The following is a 20,389-nucleotide window of genomic DNA, read 5'->3' as shown; positions in this document are numbered from 1 at the left end:
GAGCCAAAGTGTGAGACCTTCATCAGCTGCTTCTACATTACACACCCCAAATTAGACATTTTGGGTCGTTTAAAAAAAAAAAACACAGCAGGTACGTGTTGTTAGCTCAGTGGTCCATGCAGTGGAACATTTCATTAATAACGATGACTTACATTACTATTGTAAATTCCTCTCCTGTTCCACCCTCCAGTCCCCAGTGAGCCTACCATGATACATTTGAGGTCTTATGGTATATATAATTGTATATATGGACCCCTGGAAGGATAGCACTAATGCGCTAAATGTGATGAAAATGGCCATAAATGAAGCCCGTCTCTGAAACAGTAGGCTGGAGCTCGTCGTTAAAACCAGACAGGAAACCACCCACTAATAACGATCAAAGTAAGTGGCTGTTAAGAAGCAATAAAAGCATTAGCACTAAAATGGCGCCCTCGTGAAGAGCATGGAAGCTGAATAAAAATGATCTCTAGGATTAGAGACAAGGACTGAAAGGACTTAATCCAGTCACCTTACTCCATGTCCATGAAAATCGAATGGAAAATTTTGACGTAAATTACTTTAAACGTTTAAAAGGGGCCAAGTTTAGAAACCAAGTCTCCAAAATGTTCTTCTCTGCAGTCGTATTTCTTCTTCTCCATCATTTCCTCACTTACAGTTCCTGGCAAGCCCACCATGCTCATTAGCAGCACAGTGGGCAACGCCGCACTCATCCAATGGCAGCCTCCGAAAGACATGCCGGGCGAGCTGATTGGCTACCGTCTGCGCTACAAGCGCGTGGATGAGGAATCGTTCACAGTGCGTAACTTCAGTAGCACGGACGAACACTACATGGCGACGGGTCTCTTCAAGGGCGCCACCTACAGCTTCCACTTGAGCACCAAGAACCGCGCAGGCACCGGAGAAGAGTTTGTCAAGAACATCAGCACGGAGGAGGAAGTTCCCAGTGGATTCCCGCTGAACCTGAGCGTGGAGGGAATGACCACCACAACCATCCGGCTTACATGGCTGCCGCCGGCCCCGGCGGAGCGAAACGGACAGATCACTCACTACGTCGTCGTTTACAGAGATATCAACAGCCAGCAAAACAACACGAATCGTACGTCGGACACGCACGTGATGCTGCATGACCTTCGACCTGACACCACCTATGACATCCGCATCCAGGCTTTCACCAGCAAGGGGGGTGGACCCATGAGCCCCAGCATCCAGAGTAGGACCATGGCCACGTCGCCAGGTTAGTGCTAGCCATAAGAATCCCTGCAATGAACTGGTTAAAGCTCATCAGTCCAAAATTTTACTCGGCTCCCGTCTGGTGCTTTTTCATCTCGCCGAATAGGGAACACGATAAATCAAACGTACAGACTATTTTATTATAAAATGCTAATTAGTTTGTTTGCACGATTTTCAGCTACTTCATCATGTTTCAACATTACTGCTGATGATAGATGATCTCATTCTCTGATATATGAAGCAGTTGTTATGCTTCTTTGTGCTGGCAGTGTGTGAAAGTTGCTGATCAGTGACGTAAAGTCTCTAAAAAATTGCTTCAAAGTAGTTCTAACTCTTTTTTTTTTTTTTCAAATTTTGCTAGCTTTTGCAACGAGTTTTGGGGTCAGAGCGGTAATGAAGACGTCTGTCCTCCTGACCTGGGAGCTTCCAGAGAACTTCAAGTCTCAAGGGCTTTTTAAGGTGCGTAAAGTTCGTAAATGGTTGACATTTTATAACGTTAACTTTTTTAAAAATTATTTTGTGCTTGTGCTAGAAGGGTACTGAAAGCCAGGATCACTCAGAACCTTTCCTTTACAACAACGTCTAATTTTGGGAGGCAGAGCCTGGAGAGACTGCTTCTTCATCACTGCACTGTTCGTCGCGCTAATCCCATTAGCGCACAAAAATCCTCTTCTTTTCTAGCGACTTTTCTTTTTTTATACTTAAAACTTCTTTAGGTTTGCATCGGAGCTCTGAGGCTTACATCACAAATAAGTACCAAAAGCCACGAGTCATGCGTCTGATTCTTCAGAAAGGTGTTGATTAATTTTCTGTAACAGCAGCTCTGACAGTAGTGCAGCTGCAAATCACAGGTTTATATTGATGCACTCGTTAAATTAATGTTATCGTTTCTATGGTAACAGCACAGACTTGTCTGGCGGACACGCCACTTAAATGGATTTTAAAAAAGCTTTCTGTAAGGAGACGTTTATGTAACAATGATGGAAGGAGTCTCCAGTGTCAGCGCTTTGTAACAGTCAGAGGTGAAGCTGTAACTTTCAGTTTTCCGACGTCTTCAGGACAGAGGAGTTTACGCTTCTTTGCGGTTTCTCGGTAACTGCGTTTTGTCTTATTAGCTACAAGAACAGCTTGTTTTGTGGACATTAAATGTAGCAATAAACAGATAAAAACTACTTGGCATTTTTTTAATAAAGAATAAGAGGAACGAGAATAAAATGCTTTAGGATGCTAACAGTAACTCCAGTTTACCACATCACCCTGTTGTTGATTATTTTCCTATAACAGCATGACGCATTGTGTTTTATTTCTTAAGAACTGATTTAATTTAATAATATATTTATTTAATATATATTTTTAATTAATAATGTAGAGAACTCTTATTTTTTATTATTTAAAACTAGTGCAAATCTGTTTTTTCACACTATTTAATTATTTTTACTATTTTTATTTATTTATTCATTGACTAAATTATTTTTTGTCGTGATGTTTATTTTGCTTTCGGACACTTTTTAAGATTTTTAATGATATATTTTTAAAAATGACAAAAACGTTAACCAAGCTGTTGTGAATGAAAAAGAGTGGACATCAATGGCGCGTCTTTGTCTGCCCTCGCTGTAGATTCTGTACAATCAGCGGAGTGTGGAGGTTCAGGGCAACATGAAGAGGAAGCTGATCACAGGCCTGAAGCCTGACTCGAATTACTCGTTCGTGTTAACGAGTCGAGGGAACAGCGCCGGAGGACTGCAGCAGCTGGTCTCCATCCGAACCGCTCCGGATCTCCTCAAAACCAAACCCGTCCTCTTCAAAACCGACAAGAACAGCGGCAGAAAAGTCACCATCAACCTTCCCAAAGTGGTGACTACAGCACCGATCAGGTCAGGCACAGCACACAGAGAACTGACGATGGGTTACTGCGGAGAATGTTCTCGCTACACGCTAGCTAAAGTTACCACACGTTTATAGCTAGCTAAAGTTATCACATGGTTATTGCTAGCTAAAGTTATCACATGGTTATAGCTAGCTAAAGTTATCACATGGTTATAGCTAGCTAAAGTTATCACATGGTTATTGCTAGCTAAAGTTATCACACAGTTATTGCTAGCTAAAGTTACCACAGGAGGTTATTGCTAGCTAAAGTTATCACATGGTTATTGCTAGCTAAAGTTACCACACGTTTATAGCTAGCTAAAGTTATCACATGGTTATTGCTAGCTAAAGTTACCACACAGTTATTGCTAGCTAAAGTTACCACAGGAGGTTATTGCTAGCTAAAGTTATCACATGGTTATTGCTAGCTAAAGTTACCACAGGAGGTTATTGCTAGCTAAAGTTACCACACAGTTATTGCTAGCTAAAGTTACCACAGGAGGTTATTGCTAGCTAAAGTTACCACACAGTTATTGCTAGCTAAAGTTACCACAGGAGGTTATTGCTAGCTAAAGTTACCACAGGAGGTTATTGCTAGCTAAAGTTACCACACAGTTATTGCTAGCTGAAGTTACCACAGGAGGTTATTGCTAGCTAAAGTTATCACACAGTTATTGCTAGCTAAAGTTACCACAGGAGGTTATTGCTAGCTAAAGTTATCACATGGTTATTGCTAGCTAAAGTTATCACATGGTTATTGCTAGCTAAAGTTATCACATGGTTATTGCTAGCTAAAGTTACCACACAGTTATTGCTAGCTAAAGTTACCACAGGAGGTTATTGCTAGCTAAAGTTATCACATGGTTATTGCTAGCTAAAGTTACCACAGGAGGTTATTGCTAGCTAAAGTTACCACACAGTTATTGCTAGCTAAAGTTACCACAGGAGGTTATTGCTAGCTAAAGTTACCACACAGTTATTGCTAGCTAAAGTTACCACAGGAGGTTATTGCTAGCTAAAGTTACCACAGGAGGTTATTGCTAGCTAAAGTTACCACACAGTTATTGCTAGCTGAAGTTACCACATGGTTATTGCTAGCTAAAGTTATCACATGGTTATTGCTAGCTAAAGTTACCACAGGAGGTTATTGCTAGCTAAAGTTACCACACAGTTATTGCTAGCTAAAGTTACCACAGGAGGTTATTGCTAGCTAAAGTTACCACACAGTTATTGCTAGCTAAAGTTACCACAGGAGGTTATTGCTAGCTAAAGTTATCACATGGTTATTGCTAGCTAAAGTTACCACAGGAGGTTATTGCTAGCTAAAGTTACCACACAGTTATTGCTAGCTAAAGTTACCACAGGAGGTTATTGCTAGCTAAAGTTACCACACAGTTATTGCTAGCTAAAGTTACCACAGGAGGTTATTGCTAGCTAAAGTTACCACACAGTTATTGCTAGCTGAAGTTACCACATGGTTATTGCTAGCTAAAGTTATCACATAGTTATTGCTAGCTAAAGTTACCACAGGAGGTTATTGCTAGCTAAAGTTATCACATGGTTATTGCTAGCTAAAGTTATCACATGGTTATTGCTAGCTAAAGTTATCACATGGTTATTGCTAGCTAAAGTTACCACAGGAGGTTATTGCTAGCTAAAGTTATCACATGGTTATTGCTAGCTAAAGTTACCACAGGAGGTTATTGCTAGCTAAAGTTACCACAGGAGGTTATTGCTAGCTAAAGTTACCACACAGTTATTGCTAGCTAAAGTTACCACATGGTTATTGCTAGCTAAAGTTACCACAGGAGGTTATTGCTAGCTAAAGTTACCACAGGAGGTTATTGCTAGCTAAAGTTACCACACAGTTATTGCTAGCTAAAGTTACCACACAGTTATTGCTAGCTAAAGTTACCACAGGAGGTTATTGCTAGCTAAAGTTATCACATGGTTATTGCTAGCTAAAGTTATCACATGGTTATTGCTAGCTAAAGTTATCACATGGTTATTGCTAGCTAAAGTTACCACAGGAGGTTATTGCTAGCTAAAGTTACCACACAGTTATTGCTAGCTAAAGTTACCACAGGAGGTTATTGCTAGCTAAAGTTACCACAGGAGGTTATTGCTAGCTAAAGTTATCACAGGAGGTTATTGCTAGCTAAAGTTATCACATGGTTATTGCTAGCTAAAGTTACCACAGGAGGTTATTGCTAGCTAAAGTTATCACATGGTTATTGCTAGCTAAAGTTATCACATGGTTATTGCTAGCTAAAGTTATCACATGGTTATTGCTAGCTAAAGTTACCACACAGTTATTGCTAGCTAAAGTTACCACAGGAGGTTATTGCTAGCTAAAGTTATCACATGGTTATTGCTAGCTAAAGTTACCACAGGAGGTTATTGCTAGCTAAAGTTACCACACAGTTATTGCTAGCTAAAGTTACCACAGGAGGTTATTGCTAGCTAAAGTTACCACACAGTTATTGCTAGCTAAAGTTACCACAGGAGGTTATTGCTAGCTAAAGTTACCACAGGAGGTTATTGCTAGCTAAAGTTACCACACAGTTATTGCTAGCTGAAGTTACCACATGGTTATTGCTAGCTAAAGTTATCACATGGTTATTGCTAGCTAAAGTTACCACAGGAGGTTATTGCTAGCTAAAGTTACCACACAGTTATTGCTAGCTAAAGTTACCACAGGAGGTTATTGCTAGCTAAAGTTACCACACAGTTATTGCTAGCTAAAGTTACCACAGGAGGTTATTGCTAGCTAAAGTTATCACATGGTTATTGCTAGCTAAAGTTACCACAGGAGGTTATTGCTAGCTAAAGTTACCACACAGTTATTGCTAGCTAAAGTTACCACAGGAGGTTATTGCTAGCTAAAGTTACCACACAGTTATTGCTAGCTAAAGTTACCACAGGAGGTTATTGCTAGCTAAAGTTACCACACAGTTATTGCTAGCTGAAGTTACCACATGGTTATTGCTAGCTAAAGTTATCACATAGTTATTGCTAGCTAAAGTTACCACAGGAGGTTATTGCTAGCTAAAGTTATCACATGGTTATTGCTAGCTAAAGTTATCACATGGTTATTGCTAGCTAAAGTTATCACATGGTTATTGCTAGCTAAAGTTACCACAGGAGGTTATTGCTAGCTAAAGTTATCACATGGTTATTGCTAGCTAAAGTTACCACAGGAGGTTATTGCTAGCTAAAGTTACCACAGGAGGTTATTGCTAGCTAAAGTTACCACACAGTTATTGCTAGCTAAAGTTACCACATGGTTATTGCTAGCTAAAGTTACCACAGGAGGTTATTGCTAGCTAAAGTTACCACAGGAGGTTATTGCTAGCTAAAGTTACCACACAGTTATTGCTAGCTAAAGTTACCACACAGTTATTGCTAGCTAAAGTTACCACAGGAGGTTATTGCTAGCTAAAGTTATCACATGGTTATTGCTAGCTAAAGTTATCACATGGTTATTGCTAGCTAAAGTTATCACATGGTTATTGCTAGCTAAAGTTACCACAGGAGGTTATTGCTAGCTAAAGTTACCACACAGTTATTGCTAGCTAAAGTTACCACAGGAGGTTATTGCTAGCTAAAGTTACCACAGGAGGTTATTGCTAGCTAAAGTTATCACATGGTTATTGCTAGCTAAAGTTACCACAGGAGGTTATTGCTAGCTAAAGTTACCACACAGTCATTGCTAGCTAAAGTTACCACAGGAGGTTATTGCTAGCTAAAGTTACCACAGGAGGTTATTGCTAGCTAAAGTTACCACACAGTTATTGCTAGCTAAAGTTACCACAGGAGGTTATTGCTAGCTAAAGTTACCACACAGTTATTGCTAGCTAAAGTTACCACAGGAGGTTATTGCTAGCTAAAGTTACCACACAGTTATTGCTAGCTAAAGTTACCACAGGAGGTTATTGCTAGCTAAAGTTACCACAGGAGGTTATTGCTAGCTAAAGTTACCACAGGAGGTTATTGCTAGCTAAAGTTACCACAGGAGGTTATTGCTAGCTAAAGTTACCACAGGAGGTTCTACAGAAGCTAAAGCTCCTTTCTTTCTGTTGACTTTTTTCTCCTGCTTTATCCTTCTCTATCCTTCTCTTCCCTTTTTTCACAGATGCCCTCTGTCCACATCTATTCATCCCTTCCTCTCTTCATGCTCTCCTTTTTCCCTTTTTTGTCTCTTTCCTTTTATTCCCCCTCTCTGTCTCTCTCTCGCTCTCTCTCTCTCTCTCTCTGTATTTTGAGTCACTTTGCTTCTGCATGGAAAGAGTCGTTTCTCTCTGACATCCTGCCGCTTTGATATCCATGTGGAAAACGACAGGTTAAGGAACGAAACACAAAAAATTCTTTCTTTCTTTCTTTCTTTCTCTGCTTCAGCACACGCTCTTCATTTTCTTTGTCCCATTCTCGTTACCAGGGTTTTTTTCCCCACTTCTTGCGGATAATGGATGATATTCCACTTTTAGAGCAAAATCTGCAGGACGAGACTCTGTGGGCTGATAATGTGTGTGTGTGTGTGTGTGTGTGTGTGTGTGTGTGTGTGTGTGTGCAGTTGGTATTACATCGTGGTCGTGCCAGGGTCGCTGACATCATCAGGCAGGTGTGAAAATCTGGATGAAATGGAGCTTGATGAGGTGAGTGCAAATAAGAATAATAAGAAAACCTTTCATGCATTTAAATCAGAGTGCGCATAAATGAAATAAATACATAGAACAGGAGGAAAATAAATCCTAAGAGAAAAGTAAATAGTAAAAGTAAAAGGCAGAGGACACAGTTGTAGTCAGAAAGGAAAGGGGAAAGTGGGACGAATGGAGGAAGAAAAGGAGGACAGGAAATATAAGAGGGAAAAGAACGGGAGCGAGGGGAAGGAAAGAATACTAAGAGAACGGAAAGAAGGAAGGGGGGGACAAAAGAATTGAAAAAGGGAGGGAAAGGAGGAAAGATAGAAAAGGTGGGTTTTTATTTATTTATTTATTTATTTTATTTTATTTATTTTTTAGGTTTAGGGCTAGGGTTCTGGATATCAGTCTATGGTTAGGGTTAAGGTTAGGGTTAGGTTTAGGTGTAAGGCTGATATTAGGGTTATGGTTAGGGTTAGGTGTTAGGTTTAGGTGTAAGGCTGATATTATGGTTAGGGTTAGGGTTAGGTGTTAGGTTTAGGTGTAAGGCTGATATTAGGGTTATGGTTAGGGTTAGGTGTTAGGTTTAGGTTTAAGGCTGATATTATGGTTATGGTTAGGGTTAGGTGTTAGGTTTAGGTTTAAGGCTGACATTATGGTTATGGTTAGGGTTAGGTGTTAGGTTTAGGTTTAAGGCTGATATTAGGGTTATGGTTAGGGTTAGGTGTTAGGTTTAGGTGTAAGGCTGATATTAGGGTTAAGGTTAGGGTTAGGTGTTAGGTTTAGGTGTAAGGCTGATATTATGGTTATGGTTAGGGTTAGGTGTTAGGTTTAGGTGTAAGGCTGATATTATGGTTAGGGTTAGGTGTTAGGTTTAGGTGTAAGGCTGATATTATGGTTAGGGTTAGGTGTTAGGTTTAGGTGTAAGGCTGACATTATGGTTATGGTTAGGGTTAGGTGTTAGGTTTAGGTGTAAGGCTGATATTATGGTTATGGTTAGGGTTAGGTGTTAGGTTTAGGTGTAAGGCTGATATTATGGTTAGGTGTTAGGTTTAGGTTTAAGGCTGACATTATGGTTATGGTTAGGGTTAGGTGTTAGGTTTAGGTGTAAGGCTGATATTAGGGTTAGGGTTAGGGTTAGGTGTTAGGTTTAGGTGTAAGGCTGATATTATGGTTAGGGTTAGGTGTTAGGTTTAGGTGTAAGGCTGATATTATGGTTATGGTTAGGGTTAGGTGTTAGGTTTAGGTGTAAGGCTGATATTAGGGTTATGGTTAGGGTTAGGTGTTAGGTTTAGGTTTAAGGCTGACATTAGGGTTAGGGTTAGGTGTTAGGTTTAGGTGTAAGGCTGATATTAGGATTAGGGTTAGGGTTAGGTGTTAGGTTTAGGTGTAAGGCTGATATTAGGGTTAAGGTTAGGGTTAGGTGTTAGGTTTAGGTGTAAGGCTGATATTAGGGTTATGGTTAGGGTTAGGTGTTAGGTTTAGGTGTAAGGCTGATATTATGGTTATGGTTAGGGTTAGGTGTTAGGTTTAGGTTTAAGGCTGATATTATGGTTAGGGTTAGGGTTAGGTGTTAGGTTTAGGTTTAAGGCTGATATTAGGGTTATGGTTAGGGTTAGGTGTTAGGTTTAGGTTTAAGGCTGACATTATGGTTATGGTTAGGGTTAGGTGTTAGGTTTAGGTTTAAGGCTGATATTATGGTTAGGGTTAGGGTTAGGTGTTAGGTTTAGGTTTAAGGCTGATATTAGGGTTATGGTTAGGGTTAGGTGTTAGGTTTAGGTGTAAGGCTGACATTAGGGTTATGGTTAGGGTTAGGTGTTAGGTTTAGGTTTAAGGCTGACATTAGGGTTAGGGTTAGGTGTTAGGTTTAGGTGTAAGGCTGATATTAGGATTAGGGTTAGGGTTAGGTGTTAGGTTTAGGTGTAAGGCTGATATTAGGGTTATGGTTAGGGTTAGGTGTTAGGTTTAGGTGTAAGGCTGATATTAGGGTTAAGGTTAGGGTTAGGTGTTAGGTTTAGGTGTAAGGCTGATATTAGGATTATGGTTAGGGTTAGGTGTTAGGTGTTAGGTTTAGGTTTAAGGCTGACATTAGGGTTATGGTTATGGTTAGGGTTAGGTGTTAGGTTTAGGTGTAAGGCTAACATTAGGATTATGGTTATGGTTAGGGTTAGGTGTTAGGTTTAGGTTTAAGGCTGACATTATGGTTATGGTTAGGGTTAGGTGTTAGGTTTAGGTGTAAGGCTGATATTAGGGTTATGGTTATGGTTAGGGTTAGGTGTTAGGTTTAGGTGTAAGGCTGATATTAGGGTTATGGTTATGGTTAGGGTTAGGTGTTAGGTTTAGGTGTAAGGCTGATATTAGGGTTAAGGTTAGGGTTAGGTGTTAGGTGTAAGGCTGACATTATGGTTATGGTTAGGGTTAGGTGTTAGGTTTAGGTTTAAGGCTGACATTAGGGTTATGGTTATGGTTAGGGTTAGGTGTTAGGTTTAGGTGTAAGGCTGACATTAGGATTATGGTTATGGTTAGGGTTAGGTGTTAGGTTTAGGTTTAAGGCTGACATTATGGTTATGGTTAGGGTTAGGTGTTAGGTTTAGGTGTAAGGCTGATATTAGGATTATGGTTAGGGTTAGGTGTTAGGTTTAGGTGTAAGGCTGACATTAGGGTTATGGTTAGGGTTAGGTGTTAGGTTTAGGTGTAAGGCTGATATTTGGGTTATGGTTAGGGTTAGGGTTAGGTGTTAGGTTTAGGTTTAAGGCTGACATTAGGGTTAGGGTTAGGGTTAGGTGTTAGGTTTAGGTTTAAGGCTGACATTAGGGTTATGGTTAGGGTTAGGTGTTAGGTTTAGGTGTAAGGCTGATATTAGGGTTATGGTTATGGTTAGGGTTAGGTGTTAGGTTTAGGTGTAAGGCTGATATTAGGGTTAGGGTTAGGTGTTAGGTTTAGGTTTAAGGCTGACATTATGGTTATGGTTAGGGTTAGGTGTTAGGTTTAGGTGTAAGGCTGATATTAGGGTTAGGGTTAGGGTTAGGTGTTAGGTTTAGGTGTAAGGCTGATATTATGGTTAGGGTTAGGTGTTAGGTTTAGGTGTAAGGCTGATATTATGGTTATGGTTAGGGTTAGGTGTTAGGTTTAGGTGTAAGGCTGATATTAGGGTTATGGTTAGGGTTAGGTGTTAGGTTTAGGTGTAAGGCTGATATTAGGATTATGGTTAGGGTTAGGTGTTAGGTGTTAGGTTTAGGTTTAAGGCTGACATTAGGGTTATGGTTATGGTTAGGGTTAGGTGTTAGGTTTAGGTGTAAGGCTGATATTATGGTTATGGTTAGGGTTAGGTGTTAGGTTTAGGTTTAGGTGTAAGGCTGATATTAGGGTTATGGTTAGGGTTAGGTGTTAGGTTTAGGTGTAAGGCTGATATTATGGTTATGGTTAGGGTTAGGTGTTAGGTTTAGGTTTAAGGCTGACATTATGGTTATGGTTAGGGTTAGGTGTTAGGTTTAGGTGTAAGGCTGATATTAGGATTAGGGTTAGGTGTTAGGTTTAGGTTTAAGGCTGATATTAGGGTTATGGTTAGGGTTAGGTGTTAGGTTTAGGTGTAAGGCTGATATTAGGATTATGGTTAGGGTTAGGTGTTAGGTTTAGGTTTAAGGCTGACATTAGGGTTAGGGTTAGGTGTTAGGTTTAGGTGTAAGGCTGATATTAGGATTAGGGTTAGGGTTAGGTGTTAGGTTTAGGTGTAAGGCTGATATTAGGGTTATGGTTAGGGTTAGGTGTTAGGTTTAGGTGTAAGGCTGATATTAGGGTTAAGGTTAGGGTTAGGTGTTAGGTTTAGGTGTAAGGCTGATATTAGGATTATGGTTAGGGTTAGGTGTTAGGTGTTAGGTTTAGGTTTAAGGCTGACATTAGGGTTATGGTTATGGTTAGGGTTAGGTGTTAGGTTTAGGTGTAAGGCTAACATTAGGATTATGGTTATGGTTAGGGTTAGGTGTTAGGTTTAGGTTTAAGGCTGACATTATGGTTATGGTTAGGGTTAGGTGTTAGGTTTAGGTGTAAGGCTGATATTAGGGTTATGGTTATGGTTAGGGTTAGGTGTTAGGTTTAGGTGTAAGGCTGATATTATGGTTATGGTTATGGTTAGGGTTAGGTGTTAGGTTTAGGTGTAAGGCTGATATTAGGGTTAAGGTTAGGGTTAGGTGTTAGGTTTAGGTGTAAGGCTGATATTATGGTTATGGTTATGGTTAGGGTTAGGTGTTAGGTTTAGGTGTAAGGCTGATATTAGGGTTAAGGTTAGGGTTAGGTGTTAGGTGTAAGGCTGACATTATGGTTATGGTTAGGGTTAGGTGTTAGGTTTAGGTTTAAGGCTGACATTAGGGTTATGGTTATGGTTAGGGTTAGGTGTTAGGTTTAGGTGTAAGGCTGACATTAGGATTATGGTTATGGTTAGGGTTAGGTGTTAGGTTTAGGTTTAAGGCTGACATTATGGTTATGGTTAGGGTTAGGTGTTAGGTTTAGGTGTAAGGCTGATATTAGGATTATGGTTAGGGTTAGGTGTTAGGTTTAGGTGTAAGGCTGACATTAGGGTTATGGTTAGGGTTAGGTGTTAGGTTTAGGTGTAAGGCTGATATTTGGGTTATGGTTAGGGTTAGGGTTAGGTGTTAGGTTTAGGTTTAAGGCTGACATTAGGGTTAGGGTTAGGGTTAGGTGTTAGGTTTAGGTTTAAGGCTGACATTAGGGTTATGGTTAGGGTTAGGTGTTAGGTTTAGGTGTAAGGCTGATATTAGGGTTAGGGTTAGGTGTTAGGTTTAGGTTTAAGGCTGACATTAGGGTTATGGTTAGGGTTAGGTGTTAGGTTTAGGTGTAAGGCTGATATTAGGGTTATGGTTATGGTTAGGGTTAGGTGTTAGGTTTAGGTTTAAGGCTGACATTAGGGTTATGGTTAGGGTTAGGGTTAGGTGTTAGGTTTAGGGTTAAGGCTGACATTAGGGTTATGGTTAGGGTTAGGTGTTAGGTTTAGGTGTAAGGCTGATATTAGGGTTATGGTTATGGTTAGGGTTAGGTGTTAGGTTTAGGTTTAAGGCTGACATTAGGGTTATGGTTAGGGTTAGGGTTAGGTGTTAGGTTTAGGTTTAAGGCTGACATTAGGGTTATGGTTAGGTGTTAGGTTTAGGTTTAAGGCTGATATTAGGGTTATGGTTAGGTGTTAGGTGTTAGGTTTAGGTGTAAGGCTAAGATATTAAGGTTAGGGCCAAGATCAAGTTCGTGCAGGTGTGAACGTGAAGGAGAGCAGAGTGGGGACGAGCCACTAGACTGAGCAGGTCAACCCCCTATGCCTGTCTGGGCATATTTCCGCTCACCTACCCACCCCCCCCACCATCACTCGACGAGGCCAAGGCTGGGCAGGTGTGAGAAAAATGATGAGTCTCAGCTGGGGTTGAAGTTTTTGCCTTATGTCATTTGATTTTTAGGTTTGCTCAGGATGAAGATGTTTGTTTCAGCTAAGGCGTTTGTATTAGGGAGGGAGGGAGGAAGAAAGGAATCGAGTGAGGATTAGAAGTGATAGTAAAAGGAAAGGAAGGATGGAAAGAAGTGATAGTAAATGAGAAGGAAGGAAGGAAGGAAGGAAGCAATAGAAAAAAGAAAGAAAGAAGGAAACAGGAAAGAAGAGGGAAAAGAAAGGGAGAGTGAGTGAGCAAGAGGAGAGGGACATGAGGAAAGAAAAAATTAAGGGAAAGGAAAAGAAGGAAGGAATGAACAATAGAAAGAGAGGAAAGAAAGGAGGAAGAGAAAGGAAGGGCAAAAGAAAAAAGGAAGAAGGAAAACATTAGTAAAATAGGGAAGCGATGGAAAGAAGAGAAAAGAAGGGATATAACAGGTTTAGCTACAGAAGAAAGGGAGCAATAGCACCTAGATCACCATGGCAACAAATGGGTTATTATGGGATGTATGACTATAACATGTCACTCGTCTCAGCTTCTCGTTTTCTTCTTGTTAGCTTCTTGAGGTCGGCAAAGTTCCTCCGCCGAGGCACCGGCATCGTAGAAGTTACACTGAAATTCCAAGACCGTATGTCGCCGCCAAGCTGGAATACCTTCCCGAGACATTCCTGCTCGGAGACGAGCAAAACTACAACGGCTTCTACAACCGCCCGGTGCCTAGCAACCAGCCCTATCAGTGCTTCATCATGGCCGAGATGAAAGAGCAGCACCTTCCCAATGGCAACAAAAAGCAGGTACACCTCCGCACCTCTAAGCCTCTACACCTCCACATGCTGTGCTTGCCATTCTTCCCCTCCATCTCTTACCTTCTCCATCCATTTCCCCCTCCTTCTGTTTATCCATTAATTTTTCTTCCATACATTATTTCTTCCTTTCTTCCTTCTTTCTCTTTTTCCTTCCTTCCTCCCTTTTCTTCTTTATTTTCTCTCTTCCTGTCCCTTTTTTTTCACCCTTTCTTATTTTCTATTCTCTTTCAGTCTCTTCTTTTTGTCCTTTCTCTCTTCCTTACCTCCCTTTATTATCTTTCCTCCATCCCTTCATCCATTTCTTACACGTTTTTTCTCTTCTTTTCTTTTTCTAACATCATTCCTTACTTTTTTTTTTTTTGAGCTTATATTTTATTTTAAACATCATCACTTTCTATAAAAGTACAGTTTTACTTTTTGGTGTGTTAGTTTTTCATATTCCAGCTTCGTCAACACTGATTCAGTTTTAGGTTTATCAAGTACATTATACAATTTTCTTATTTTCCTAACCTCATGTCCAGTTTGTGGTTCTTCAAAAAAATGAGTTCTCTTGGAGAGGTTTTTGTTTATTTATTTTTGGGAATAAACCTTGGGAGTTTTCGGGAGTCCTTGGGAGTGTAAACTCATTTCTTATTTGTTCAAATGATTTGAGTTCACCGTTATGGAATATTTGATGCAAATAGCTGAGTCCGTATTGAAACTTTCTGTAACCTGTGTCTGCATGTGATGGTACAAGCCCTTAAGATACTGATGAGATTTTCTTAGACAGGATAAACGATGTTAGTTTTCCAAGTTTTTAATGTGACTTAAGGCCACTCTCCAATTTGAGCCTCTTTTAGGGACACTTCTGAAAAAGGTACTACCTTAAGACAACAAAGCCTACAAAGGCTTTTTTCAATATTTATCCATCAAGTGCATGTGTGATCCTTCATCCTAGAGAGATCAGGGGTCTCAGTTGTGCAGCCCAGAAATAATAACCAAACTTTACCTTAGTATGTATAGAGATGTCACCATTTACATCGACAGATAAGACTGACTATCGAGGAGAATAGTCTGCTCAATGGTATCAAAAGCTGCACTAAGGTCAACCAACACAAGCAAGGAGACACAACCCTGATTAGAGGTCAGTAGTAGGTCATTTACCACTTTAACCAGCGCTGTATCTGTGGTATGATGAGGCCTAAATCCTGAATGATGCATTTCATGAATGTTATTCCTCTGTATGTATGAGTATAGCTGCTACAACCTTTTCTAGGAACTTAGAGATAATGGGGAGGATTGCTAACTCCGCATAAGGCATCCAGACTTTCCCCTACAGAAACTATGCTGCTCTCACTCTCACTAACCCTCTCTAGAGTCTGGAATGCACCCCCCTAATGCTGCAATCTTCTCCATCAGAGAGCTAACTAACATACGTTTATCACAAATAAAGCTATTACTAACGACGGAGGAAGAATGACTAAACATCCTGCACTCAACCCACTGAATGTTGAATGTTTGCCATGTTGAGAAAAAGAAAATGCGGCAGAAGGGGAAAGTTAAACATACAACAAATGTTAGCACAAAATTATTGATGAAAAATAGGAAAAACAGTGCAATTTAAATGCCGAGACAGGCCAGAAACTACGTCACAGGGATTATGTCACAACCCATACATCACCACGTCCCCACATCACCACTTCCTCACATCGCCACGTCCCCACATCACCACGTCCCCACATCAAATCCCCACATCACCATGTGTTTACATCACCACGTCCCCACATCACCATGTGTTTACATCACCACTTCCCCACATCACCATGTGTTTACATCACCACGTCCCCACATCACCACGTCCCCACATCATCAAGTCCCCACATGAAGTTCCATCACCACTTCCTAACATCACCACTTTCTCACATCACCACGTCCCTAGATCACCACGTCCACAGATCACCACGTCCCCACTTCACCACGTCCCCACATCAAATCCCCACATCACCATGTGTTTACAAAATGCAACAGGCCACCACTGGCCATGAAACTGCCCATCAGTCAATTGTCCAATTACTTTGATCCTTACCTCCTCCAGAGTGTTCTTGACTTGGCTAGATGTTGTGAAGGAGTTTTTCTTCACCAAGGAAAGAATTCTGAAGAATAGTGGTCTTCCAGGCCTTTGGATTTGCTGAGCCGGTGCATTCCTTCTTTTAAGAATGTACCGAATTGTTGATTTGGCCACTCCTAAAGTTTCTGCTATCTCTCTGATAGGTCTGTTTTGGTTTTTCAGCCTAATGATGGCCTCCTTCACGTGCATCAACACCTCTTTGGACCACATATAGAGAGTTACCATAAACAGCATCACCACGTCCCCACATCACCACGTCCCCACATCACCATGTGTTTACATCACCACGTCCCCACATCACCATGTGTTTACATCACCACGTCCCCACATCACCACGTCCCCACATCACCATGTGTTTACATCACCACGTCCCCACATCCCCATGTGTTTACATCACCACGTCCCCACATCACCATGTGTTTACATCACCACGTCCCCACATCACCACGTCCCCACATCAAATCCCCACATCACCGTGTGTTTACATCACCACGTCCCCACATCACCACGTCCCCACATCAAATCCCCACATCACCGTGTGTTTACATCACCACGTCCCCACATCACCACGTCCCCACATCAAATCCCCACATCACCGTGTGTTTACATCACCACGTCCCCACATCACCACGTCCCCACATCACCATGTGTTTACATCACCACGTCCCCACATCACCACGTCCCCACATCCCCATGTGTTTACATCACCACGTCCCCACATCCCCATGTGTTTACATCACCACGTCCCCACATCACCATGTGTTTACATCACCACGTCCCCACATCACCACGTCCCCACATCAAATCCCCACTTCACCATGTGTTTACATCACCACGTCCCCACATCAAATCCCCACATCACCGTGTGTTTACATCACCACGTCCCCACATCACCACGTCCCCACATCACCACGTCCCCACATCACCATGTGTTTACATCACCACGTCCCCACATCCCCATGTGTTTACATCACCACGTCCCCACATCACCATGTGTTTACATCACCACGTCCCCACATCACCACGTCCCCACATCAAATCCCCACTTCACCATGTGTTTACATCACCACGTCCCCACATCACCACGTCCCCACATCAAATCCCCACTTCACCGTGTGTTTACATCACCACGTCCCCACATCACCACGTCCCCACATCAAATCCCCACATCACCGTGTGTTTACATCACCACGTCCCCACATCACCACGTCCCCACATCAAATCCCCACATCACCGTGTGTTTACATCACCACGTCCCCACATCACCACGTCCCCACATCAAATCCCCACATCACCGTGTGTTTACATCACCACGTCCCCACATCACCACGTCCCCACATCAAATCCCCACATCACCATGTGTTTACATCACCACATCCCCACATCACCACGTCCCCACATCAAATCCCCACATCACCGTGTGTTTACATCACCACGTCCCCACATCACCACGTCCCCACATCACCACGTCCCCACATCAAATCCCCACATCACCGTGTGTTTACATCACCACGTCCCCACAACACCACGTCCCCACATCAAATCCCCACATCACCGTGTGTTTACATCACCACGTCCCCACAACACCACGTCCCCACATCAAATCCCCACATCACCGTGTGTTTACATCACCACGTCCCCACATCACCACGTCCCCACATCACCATGTGTTTACATCACCACGTCCCCACATCACCACGTCCCCACATCACCATGTGTTTACATCACCACGTCCCCACATCACCATGTGTTTACATCACCACGTCCCCACATCACCACGTCCCCACATCACCATGTGTTTACATCACCACGTCCCCACATCACCATGTGTTTACATCACCACGTCCCCACATCACCATGTGTTTACATCACCACGTCCCCACATCACCACGTCCCCACATCAAATCCCCACATCACCGTGTGTTTACATCACCACGTCCCCACATCACCACGTCCCCACATCAAATCCCCACATCACCGTGTGTTTACATCACCACGTCCCCACATCACCACGTCCCCACATCATCACGTCCCCACATCACCACGTCCCCACATCACCACGTCCCCACATCACCATGTGTTTACATCACCACGTCCCCACATCACCACGTCCCCACATCATCAAGTCCCATCACCACGTCCACAGATCACCACGTCCCCACATCACCATATCCCGACATTAAGTCCCCACATCACCATGTCCCCACATCACCACATCCCCACATCAAATCCCCACATCACCATGTGTTTACATCACCATGTCCCCACATCACCACGTCCCCACATCACCACGTCCCCACATCACCACGTCACCACACGAAGTCCCATCACCACTTTCCCACATCATCACGTCCTAACATCACCACTTCCCCACATCACCACGTCCTCACATCACCACGTCCCCACATCACCATGTCCCCACATCACCACGTCACCACTCGAAGTCCCATCACCACGTCCCCACATCATCACGTCCTAACATCACCACTTCCCCACATCACCACGTCCCATCACCACGTCCCCACATCACCACGTCCCCACATCACCACGTCACCACACAAAGTCCCATCACCACGTCCCCACATCACCACGTCCCCACATCATCAAGTCCCCACATGAAGTCCCATCACCACTTCCTAACATCACCACTTTCTCACATCACCACGTCCCTAGATCACCACGTCCACAGATCACCACGTCCCCACATCACCATATCCCGACATTAAGTCCCCACATCACCACGTCCCCACATCACCACATCCCCACATCACCATGTGTTTACATCACCACGTCCCCACATCCCCATGTGTTTACATCACCACGTCCCCACATCACCATGTGTTTACATCACCACGTCCCCACATCACCACGTCCCCACATCAAATCCCCACATCACCGTGTGTTTACATCACCACGTCCCCACATCACCACGTCCCCACATCAAATCCCCACATCACCGTGTGTTTACATCACCACGTCCCCACATCACCACGTCCCCACATCACCATGTGTTTACATCACCACGTCCCCACATCACCACGTCCCCACATCACCATGTGTTTACATCACCACGTCCCCACATCACCACGTCCCCACATCCCCATGTGTTTACATCACCACGTCCCCACATCACCATGTGTTTACATCACCACGTCCCCACATCACCACGTCCCCACATCAAATCCCCACATCACCGTGTGTTTACATCACCACGTCCCCACATCACCACGTCCCCACATCAAACACCGTGTGTTTACATCACCACGTCCCCACATCACCACGTCCCCACATCACCACACGAAGTCCCATCACCACTTCCCCACATCATCACGTCCCCACATCACCACGTCCCCACATCACCACGTCCCCACATCATCAAGTCCCATCACCACTTCCTAACATCACCACTTTCTCACATCACCACGTCCCTAGATCACCACGTCCACAGATCACCACGTCCCCACATCACCATATCCCGACATTAAGTCCCCACATCACCACGTCCCCACATCACCACATCCCCACATCAAATCCCCACATCACCATGTGTTTACATCACCATGTCCCCACATCACCACGTCCCCACATCACCACGTCCCCACATCACCACGTCACCACACGAAGTCCCATCACCACTTTCCCACATCATCACGTCCTAACATCACCACTTCCCCACATCACCACGTCCTCACATCACCACGTCCCCACATCACCATGTCCCCACATCACCACGTCCCCACATCACCACGTCACCACACGAAGTCCCATCACCACTTTCCCACATCATCACGTCCTAACATCACCACTTCCCCACATCACCACGTCCCCACACGAAGTCCCATCACCACTTTCCCACATCATCACGTCCTAACATCACCACTTCCCCACATCACCACGTCCTCACATCACCACGTCCCCACATTCAATTCAATTCAATTCAATTTTATTTGTATAGCGCTTTTAACAATGGACATTGTCACAAAGCAGCTTTACAGAAATAAATGGATTCACAAAAATATATTGTAAATATTTAAATTTATCACTGTGAATTTATCCCTAATGAGCAAGCCAGTGGCGACGGTGGCAAGGAAAAACTCCCCGAGATGATATGAGGAAGAAACCTTGAGAGGAACCAGGCTCAAAAGGGAACCCATCCTCATCTGGGTGCAACGGATAGTGCAATTATAAATAAATCCCTTCTATTGTGTACTATATGGACAAATAGTGCAATTGTGCAACCAATAAATTCATCGCAGTATTTGCAAGAGGTCCGGCTGGTTAAAATCTATCCACTGTCCACTGATGGAGTCC

The 20,389-nt window shown here is 43.0% G+C and overlaps 1 protein-coding gene across 2 annotated transcripts in view; it reads left to right on the top strand.

Moving 5' to 3' along the window:
* LOC113525264 (receptor-type tyrosine-protein phosphatase F-like) overlaps window positions 1-20,389 on the top strand; it is a 92,338-nt gene that overhangs the window by 30,048 nt on the left and 41,901 nt on the right. For both annotated transcript variants that reach the window (XM_053242341.1, XM_053242342.1), the window contains 5 exons: window positions 656-1,234; window positions 1,592-1,689; window positions 2,848-3,104; window positions 7,670-7,751; window positions 13,723-13,959. In XM_053242341.1, coding sequence (XP_053098316.1) covers window positions 656-1,234; window positions 1,592-1,689; window positions 2,848-3,104; window positions 7,670-7,751; window positions 13,723-13,959 — 1,253 coding nt within the window. The remainder of the gene's footprint in view (window positions 1-655; window positions 1,235-1,591; window positions 1,690-2,847; window positions 3,105-7,669; window positions 7,752-13,722; window positions 13,960-20,389) is intronic.

Source organism: Pangasianodon hypophthalmus, chromosome 19, assembly GCF_027358585.1.
Source record: "Pangasianodon hypophthalmus isolate fPanHyp1 chromosome 19, fPanHyp1.pri, whole genome shotgun sequence".
NCBI classification, from domain to species: domain Eukaryota; kingdom Metazoa; phylum Chordata; class Actinopteri; order Siluriformes; family Pangasiidae; genus Pangasianodon; species Pangasianodon hypophthalmus.
Note: the sequence above shows the minus strand (reverse complement) of the source record. Positions and strands in the feature narration are given on the sequence as shown.